The sequence below is a fragment of the Mercenaria mercenaria genome, chromosome 5 (assembly GCF_021730395.1).
Source record: "Mercenaria mercenaria strain notata chromosome 5, MADL_Memer_1, whole genome shotgun sequence".
In the NCBI taxonomy this organism is placed as follows: Eukaryota; Metazoa; Mollusca; class Bivalvia; order Venerida; family Veneridae; genus Mercenaria; species Mercenaria mercenaria.
In genome coordinates this window covers 34,303,579-34,312,716 of record NC_069365.1, presented here as the reverse complement: position 1 = coordinate 34,312,716, position 9,138 = coordinate 34,303,579, and the positions used below count along the sequence as shown (strand labels likewise).

The window sequence follows — 9,138 nt, the reverse complement described above, 5'->3', positions numbered from 1 at the left end:
ATTTCACCTTTGGCAGGAGGAAATAGTCACTTGGGATCGGAATGTTATCCTCGGAGAAGGGTTAGTGGAGAAGGACTTCAGCGTCTGTCGCCATGTGTGAATCTTGGGCAAATGCATTAGGAAAATTTACTTTTAGAAAGTCTAAACATTTTTGTAGAATGGTTTTGTAAAACGTCTTTCCGTAAGGCAACAGCTGTTATCTAGAATAAAGTATGCAATACCTTTTTTACTATAATAAATTTTTTAAGAGTCGGATGTTCCTGTAGTCATATGAGCAAATGGGGGCCTTGTAAAGGATGCATTGGCGGCATTTGTTTACCGCTCATCTTAGTGACTGACGCATTAATATCAGTTAATAAAACTGAAACAGCAGTCACCTTGTATACTTATGCAAGATGTGTCATATACCTCGCAACAAGCATCTGCTCTAAACAATAATCCAGTTGTGTTTCCATGGATTCCTGCAGAAACATAATTAAATTACAGGAAGCGATTGCCAGACATTCAATTTTGTGTTTTACCTTTTATTGTTACCCTCTGATCAAAACAACGAGTGTGCATCTCAAAGTAAATGTCCATAGGGGAATCTCAGACAGAAATTTGCACCGAAATAGATAAGAGGATAGGTAAGTGCAGTCATTAAAACAAAGAAAAGAATAATTCCGATCTTCTAAATGTTGACAGACATCTTATTATGTCACAGTAGCTCTGTCATGGAATCAGTTAAAGTAGGGATAAGGTTGTAGACAGTCAGTCAGTTTCTTTAAATTGAACCTGACGGATATATAAATTCGAGCGAAACCAACTCAATTTTCTCACTGTAAAATGTATAATTTTAAATGGATCGTTCAGGTTCGCGCAACTTGATATTTGTTTCCTAATCTTTATATATGGTATTTTGAAAGTCTAAGTAAAAAATTGATAAACAGATGTACATTTATTTAAAGATGTGTAAAACGTTCTATTGCCGCTAACAGTGTGTCTGTAACTGTTACAGAAGATTTTGTTATTTTTTGCGGCGTTATCTTTGAGATCAGTTCTATTTTATAATGTTTGTATGTATACAGATTTAATAAGTTTAATATATCCTAACAATGTATCGTTATTTCAATCTAATTATAGGACATATTAGCATAAAAGTAATAAAATCCATCACTTTGTATATTCTACTTGTTATGAAGAGGAGGTGTTCAAAATTGTTTGAAAGCGAAAGAGGTTACCAGAAAGCTATACATTATAAGTACAATTACCTAGTCTGAACAGTCTGAGAATAACTTAAGGCAAATCATATATTTTGATATTTAAAGAAGAACTTGTTGCTTGTTTGTATCTTCATTCTGAACATGTACACAAGCCGTATTATCAGTTAGCTCAGTCAAAGAATTAATCAATGTTTAGTTTCCATTGGAATAAATGTTGATGGAATGAATTTATAGGAGACATTAATTATTTCGATACAAACTACCAGTAATTCCGTAGGAACTGCCTTCTTGGTCCAAATGATATTTGATATTATTATTTGCACCCTGACTGAAAAAGCATTGCATTAAGAGCTTTGGCAGCTGGCAAATTGTTCATAAATAAAAGTATCCAAACAAAAGGTGTTTTGTTAATTGACACATTGTTAAGATCTTATTTTGTGTATGCAGTGTTCCTTTTTCAGTGTTTTTGTTTTTGTGTTAACGTATACATGTGCTCTGCCGATATGGACGTTTTTTATACTATTTCTTTGTAGAGTGCTGTATGGGCGGCTGCGTTCTTTGAATGAGTTCTTTTCTCTTGTATATGATAAAATGTATCTTTCTCATTATCTATTTTTTAAAATAAACTCTGAAACTATAATTTACTCGGTAGCTTCATGCAAGATTTACGCAAAAGCAATCACATTTTCCCTTTTATAATAATTATTCTGACAGCCGATGTTAAGTTTCCTAACAATTACCTCGCTACATTTTCCATAATGTTGTGTTTAACATACTTGTTTTATTAGTGACTGTCGGAAATAACGTACATTTATGTATCATAACGTTTAACGCTATTTATTTGTATTACGTTTTGGCGTCACTGACGTCACTTCCTGATATTGTAAACATCTTGAGTTTGAATAAAAGATTCATATGAACCAGACGTGCGTTCTTATATAGAGTTTAACCGCAACCCCCCACATTTTGGTGCCGTGACCAACGCAACGATGAAAGTAGATAAATTGCGATCACTGAGAGACTGCCAACGCAAAGTTATTGAAATTCAACTTGAGAAAATTCAACGTGCTAAAGAAAATTCATCGATGTTGGAATTTCGAACAATCTTGGAATCAATTACGAACAAAGTAAACAATTTGAAATCACTGAACGAGAAAATTTTAGAACAGACAGAAATAACCGAAATTGAAGAGGAACTTATCAGCAGTGAAGAATTTTCGTTGCAAATTGAAATACAACTTAGTCAATTTCGTGAATTTGACAATTTTTCAAACCAGGAGAGAAATAATTCGTCATCTTCAGATCAACATCAGACTGTAACTTTTCCGAGCGCTAGCAGTGTACATTCAGCACAGTATCATCGTCTTCCTAAATTATCGTTACCTACTTTTGACGGAAATATTCTACAGTGGCAATCGTTTTGGGACTCTTTCAGCACTACTGTTCACACAAATCCGAACTTGTCAGATGTGCAGAAATTTAATTATCTACGATCGCAAGTGGATGGCGACGCAGCCATAACTGTTGAGGGATTTGCACTTACGAACTCCAACTACGTTAAGGCAGCCGAACTTCTACAGGAACAGTATGGGCAGGCGCATAAAATTGTACACGCATACATGCAGGCTTTGTTACAACTTCCGTCACCAAACAACACACTCAGCAGTCTGAGAAATTATTATGATAAACTTTAAACCTATATCCGTGGACTTGAATCATTGGATCAACATCAGGAATCTTACGGAACACTTTTAGTGCCAGTTGTCTTTGATAAACTTCCGTCGGAAATACGAAAATCCTTAGCACGAGAACATAAGGGCAGTAATCTTCAGCTAAACGAACTTTGCAAAGCAATTTACGAGGAAATTAACGTTATGGAAGCAGGTCAGATCAACAGCCACATCATATTAGAAAACCCCGCTACAATGTCACTCTTAACAAGTTCCGGTCCTAAACAAGGATTTCAGCGGAATAAAGATAGGAAACATTCTCAGCAGCAGCAACATTCTCAGCAACAAGATTGACGCCCTAGTAACCAAAAGGTATGTGTTTTTGCTCAAGTAACACACATTTAGCAAATGACTGTAATGTAATAATTGATTACACATCACGAATGACAGTTGTTAGAAATAAACGCCTCTGCTTCAATTGTTTGAGTACGCATCAAGTGTCGAAATGCAAATCGCAAAAAAGTTGCAGAAATTGTCAAAGGAGACATCATACAAGTATTTGTCAGAATACAGGCAGTACAGAACAGACACAAAACGGTACTATATATTCAACACCAGGTCCAAGTTCAGGTAATACCCAAGTTCATCAGCAAGCGGCGACTCTACATACCTACGATGACATCACACGCAAACAGACGACATCCTTACAATTGTCTTCCAATGTGCTACTGAAGACGGCTATATCAACAGTTACTTCCGGCATGTGTACAGCAGACACAAATATATATTATTTGATGAGGGATCACAACGATCATTTATTACGCAAAATCAAGCAGAAAAAGCTTAAACTTACAACAACGGGAACTGACACGATACATCTCGCAAGCTTCGGGAATTCAACAAATGAGGTCCGACATTTGGAAACAACCAGAATTTATTTGATCATAACTTCCGGTGAAAAGATCCCGATAGATGTGTTGATAGTGCCAACTATTGCAGTGCCTCTACAAAATTACAACAGATGTGTGACAAACCTTCAATACATAAAAGGTCTGAAACTTGCACATCCAATAACTGATGACGAAACATTTGAAATACAACTACTTATCGGCGCAGATTTTTACTGGAAGGTTATTGAAGATGAAGTGATCCGTGGCTCGGGACCTACAGCTGTAAAATCCAAGATTGGATACCTCCTCTCCGGTCCGGTTCCATTTCAACCGTCAGGACGAAAACCTACAACCAATCTAACTCTACATGTTATCACGCAAGCTCCGAACGAAATCGATTTAAAAAAATTCTAGAAGCTTGAAAGCTTAGGAATTGAACATGATGACTCTGAATACGACAAAATGGATTACATGAGTACATATCAAGAGAATTCCATCACGTTTACGGGTGAGAGATACACAGCCGAGTTGCCATGGAAATTAGATAGCCCACCCCTACCTACAAACTATGACATAGTGAAGCGCAGAACTGGAAACTTATTAAACAAGTTACGTCAAGACCCAGTTACACTGAACCATTACAATGTTATAATAAAAGATCAGATAAAGAAAGAATTCATAGAAGAAGTCATGCCTACAGATGAACCCGGAAAGAGAGTACACTACATTCCCCATCACGCCGTGAAAAAGGAATCTTCGACAACACCTATACGCATTGTGTACGATTGTAGTTGTCGGACGTCACGAAACCACCCGAGTTTAAACGATTGTCTGCAATCTACACCACCGCAACTCAACGACTTGACAGCCATATTAGTTCGATTTAGATTTCACAAATTTGCAGTTGTTAGTGATATCGAGAAGGCGTTTCTACATGTGGGACTACACGAGAAGGACCGAGATGTCACACGATTTTTCTGACCTTCAGATCCAACTAATCCCGACAGCCCGTTGAAAACATACCGGTCCAAGTCCGTGCTTTTCGGATCAGTTGCTCCCCTTTAATATTAAATGCAACAATACTGAAGCATCTACAAAGAAACTGCGACAATTGGGTCAGCGAAAAACTGTGCAAGGATCTGTATGTCGACAACTTCTTGTCCGGTTTTGATAAGGAAGCAGATGTATTAAGATATTTTCGGGAGTCACGTGATCTTATGTCAGCTGCAGGATTTAAGCTACGATCGTGGAATTCAAACAGTATTTTGCTCAGGGAAATGGCGACACATCACAATGTACTCGACGAAGATAAAGTAACAAAACTGTTAGGATTACGCTGGCAACCAGAAATGGACATAATGACATTTGCAGAAAGACCAATAGACACAAACCCGATTACGACCAAACGTTATATTTTACAAAGTACATCACGAATATATGACCCTCTCGCCATACTCAGTCCAGTTACCGTAAGAGCCAAGTTACTACTCCAAGATATTTGGAAAGAACATTTCACTTGGGATACACCACTGCCTATTACATATCAACGGAGATGGTTGAACATAGCGGCAGATTTGAATACTTCAATGAAAACACAGTTTTCAAGACATTATTTTACAGTTGCAGACGACAAATCAGTACCCTGTTTACACGTATTCGTCGATGCTAGTACACAGTCATACGGTGCTACAGTTTACATCAGCAAAGGCGATATTTCAACCTTAGTAATGGCAAAGAACAGAGTTGCGCCAGTTAAAACACTCACTCTACCAAAGCTTGAACTGATGGCAGCCGTCATAGGAGCCAGATTATCACAGCATTTACAGTCAGCAATAGGAATACAGGAGATATACTATTGGACTGATAGCCAAATTGTACTACATTGGCTCATTAACACAGAAAACAACAACCGATTTGTGAGAACACGTGTATCAGAAATCACAGCTTTAACCGGAAATCAGAATTGGCGATACTGTCCGACCCAAGAGAATCCGGCAGATTTATTGACCCGTGGAATTTCTGCCAAACAATATCAAGAAAGTAATTTATGGTTTAATGGACCATTGTGGATCACCCAGAAGTCTCAGTGGCCGACATGGAACGTTAGAGTCTCAACCGTATTTTTCAATTTAAACAAAGTCAGATTGGAATAAATTTAGATTGAGACTGAAAGATATGTTCGACTTAAGCGGGAGTTCAACTTAAGCGAGTTCGGGTTATCGAGTTTGGACTGTATTTGTGTGCTATTCATTGTACTATGTAAAATGTTTTAATAATTGTCTGTTACAAATCTTTAATAGATTGGCTATGCATGTATGTTCCATGTATAATGATTGTTTTATGTATGTAAACATGTATAGAACGGACAATAAACTTTGAAAACCTAAAAAAACCGTATTATCTACTTCAGCAGACGACAAAACCGTAAGTCGAACCAACGAAGAATCTCCAACCCACATGACGAGAAAAAATAGTTTTGCAATCCAAGATGTGATTGAAGTGACTAGATTCAGCAAGCTTATACGATTACTACGCGTCAAAGCTTACGTCTTGCGATTTATACGTAATTGTAGAACAGTAAGCCGGTCAAGAAACAGTGGTTCCATAACACTACAAGAACTTGAGAATGCAGAAATGTTACTTATTCGACAGTGTCAACAGAATTTCTACAGTGAGGAATTATCTAATCTACAGTCCGGAAAATCACGGTTACTGGTTGTTAGACAGTTACGTCTTTACCTAGATTGAGATGGTTATATCAGATGTGGAGGCAGAATACACAACGCACCCCTGGACGAAAATACCCAGTTTCCCATTCTCTTACCAGCAAAACATCACCTGACAAAACTTATCATATTTGATGCGCACGAGAAACAATTACATTCAGGTACAAGTGCAACTATCTGCCACTTACGACAGAAATATTGGATTCCAACAATACGTCAATGTGTAAAATCACTACTTAGAAAGTGCACAATATGCCTTGCTCCAGATCCACCATCATTACCAACATACAGAGTGAAAAATTCATCACCTTTTGCTGTGACAGGGATTGACTTCAGTGGAGCACTTTACGTCCGTGGAGAGTCCGGCCGAGAGTCCAAGACATATGTGTGTCTTTTTACATGTGCGGCTACCAGAGCAGTACACCTTGAACTCGTGCATGATCTCACAGACGATTCATTTATGCAAGCGTTTCGGAGATTCGTTAGCAGACGATCATTCCCAAGGCTGATAATATCTGACAACGCAACAACCTATCATGCAGCGTCTAATACACTGAATAAAATGTTCGAATCCCAGACATTGAAAGACCAACTCAATAGTACAGGCACAGAGTGGCGATTCATCCCAAATCGCTCACCATGGTTTGGCGGATGGTGGGAAAGAATGATTGGACTTGTTAAAACCACACTTAAGAAGGTACTTGCTCGGTCATTCGTAACTTACGGATCCCTGCAGACGATACTTACAGAAATCGAAGCCGTTCTTAATGACCGTCCTCTGACATACGTTACATCCGATACTTCAGACCCAGAACCGCTTACCCCTCCGCATTTACTATATGGTCGAAGGATAACGACTCCGGGGGATTACTCAGCTATTCAGAACGTAAACAGTAACCACAACACAGCAAATAAACAGGTTCGAATCCAGCGAGAGTTACTCAACCGATTTTGGGAGAGATGGAAGACTGATTATCTTACGTCATTACGTGAACGACACACGCAAAGCGGTCAAAACAAGCAGACGATAAAAGTTGGTGACGTGGTACAGGTGCATGAAGACTGTCCTCGATTACGATGGAAACTTGCCGTGGTGGAGGAACTGATGCCGGGTAAAAATGGTTTAACCAGATCAGCCATGATCCGTACCGGAAGTGGTCTTACAACACGAGCTATTAAGAAACTTTACCCACTTGAGCTGAATGAAAATGAGAGACAGTAATTTCCTGCGAGAATTTATCAAAATTGTATTACGGAAATACGTGAAATAGATAAACTGTGTATTTAAGTATACATTTATAGACTGACAGAGTAAATTTATATTAACTGAAATTATGGATAATTTGAATTACATAGACACTGTACTTTAATAGTTCTAGAATCTACGCGAGAATGTGATTTATGAAAGACTTATTCTATGATTTGATCAGCATTCTGGGATAACATTTTCATGATATTTTAAATATAGATATTTTTCTATGTTTCAGATTAATTAACTTTGAAGCATTTCGCGGCCCCCAGAATGTCGGAAATAACGTACATTTATGTATCACAACGTTTAACGCTATTTATTTGTATTACGTTTTGGCGTCACTGACGTCACTTCCTGATATTGTAAACATCTTGAGTTTGAATAATAGATTCATATGAACCAGACGTGCGTTCTTATATAGAGTTTAACCGCAACCCCCCCCCCCCCCCCCCAACACACACACAGTGACATTGTAAGTTAAAGTTTGTTGTACGGCTGTATTTTGCACTATTTTTGTCCAGCTTATCTCTTATGATGCAGTCATCCAAATGCATGTATATAGAACATTCTAGCCTTGCAATTATGCTGGACATACAATTATATAAACCACCCAACACGTGATGTATGGCGTTAAGATATGGTTTCACTAAACATAAAAAGGTACTGATTAGAGTGTCATTTTATACAAACATCTTTAGACTGTCCTTTTCTGTGTTTAATCATACACTTTACGGTGCTGACTAAATTTCCGGTTTTTATTTATTGGCAATTTGCATATTTGCTGTAGTCTTCTGTCAAGTTTGTATGTCTTTATTGCTCCTATTGGTTTGCAGATAAACGAATGTTATTATGTAAGTTTAGCATGTTATCTACAAGCAGTGTATTTTACGAAGACGTAGCTGTTTTCCAATCCGACATTAATAACACTGCTTTTCACGTTGATGTATTCATTCTCCAAGTTTAAAACAACATTTTTTCAAATCTTAGTAATAAGGAACTACTTACATCACAACGACGATATATGGCGAATCAGTTTATCTTTTACAATCAGATTGATCATATATAGTTGTACAGGTCCGTCTCTAAATTAAAGTATTTAGCGAGTCGTCTCATAATTTTTTGCATACCCCTTTGTCGGCTAAATTATGATCACATTGGAAGCGCATATAGTCTTTGCAAAAGAAACATATATTGCCTCTATGGATTCCTTCAGATGTGTAATATTGATAGTTTAAAAATATCAAAGATTTAACATAATTTATTGATCCTTAATTCTAACCGAGAAACATAAAGGCGCTTAACAGTAAGAAACGTAATATAATTCGTTTTGCTTGCGACTATTACAGTCCTATTGGAAGTGCATTGCTCAAAGGATAACATCATATTAAGTACATTAAG

The 9,138-nt window shown here is 37.5% G+C and overlaps 3 protein-coding genes across 3 annotated transcripts; all 3 read left to right on the top strand.

Annotated features, from left to right (window-relative positions):
• The first annotated feature begins 2,191 nt into the window (after nt 1-2,191).
• LOC123558272 (uncharacterized) lies at nt 2,192-2,896 on the top strand. The gene has a single exon (XM_045350153.2). It carries the CDS (start codon nt 2,192-2,194, stop codon nt 2,894-2,896), a length of 705 nt encoding a protein of 234 aa, XP_045206088.2.
• Nucleotides 2,897-4,224: 1,328 nt separating this feature from the next.
• Nucleotides 4,225-4,743, top strand: LOC123558273 (uncharacterized). Its single transcript, XM_045350154.2, has one exon. The coding sequence runs from the start codon at nt 4,225-4,227 to the stop codon at nt 4,741-4,743; it is 519 nt and encodes a 172-aa protein (XP_045206089.2).
• Nucleotides 4,744-6,219: 1,476 nt separating this feature from the next.
• On the top strand, nt 6,220-7,710 carry LOC123558274 (uncharacterized). Its single transcript, XM_045350155.2, has 2 exons — nt 6,220-6,480; nt 6,682-7,710. Exons 1-2 carry the CDS (start codon nt 6,220-6,222, stop codon nt 7,708-7,710), a joined length of 1,290 nt encoding a protein of 429 aa, XP_045206090.2.
• Nucleotides 7,711-9,138: the final 1,428 nt, after the last annotated feature.

Bases quoted from the DNA above. Each gene is read 5' to 3' on its own strand.
- LOC123558272 (XM_045350153.2), top strand. From the start codon at position 2,192: ATGAAAGTAGATAAATTGCGATCACTGAGAGACTGCCAACGCAAAGTT.
- LOC123558273 (XM_045350154.2), top strand. From the start codon at position 4,225: ATGGATTACATGAGTACATATCAAGAGAATTCCATCACGTTTACGGGT.
- LOC123558274 (XM_045350155.2), top strand. From the start codon at position 6,220: ATGACGAGAAAAAATAGTTTTGCAATCCAAGATGTGATTGAAGTGACT. The intron at 6,481-6,681 runs GTTAGACAGTTA...CACTTACGACAG, and splicing joins GAAAATCACGGTTACTGGTT to AAATATTGGATTCCAACAAT.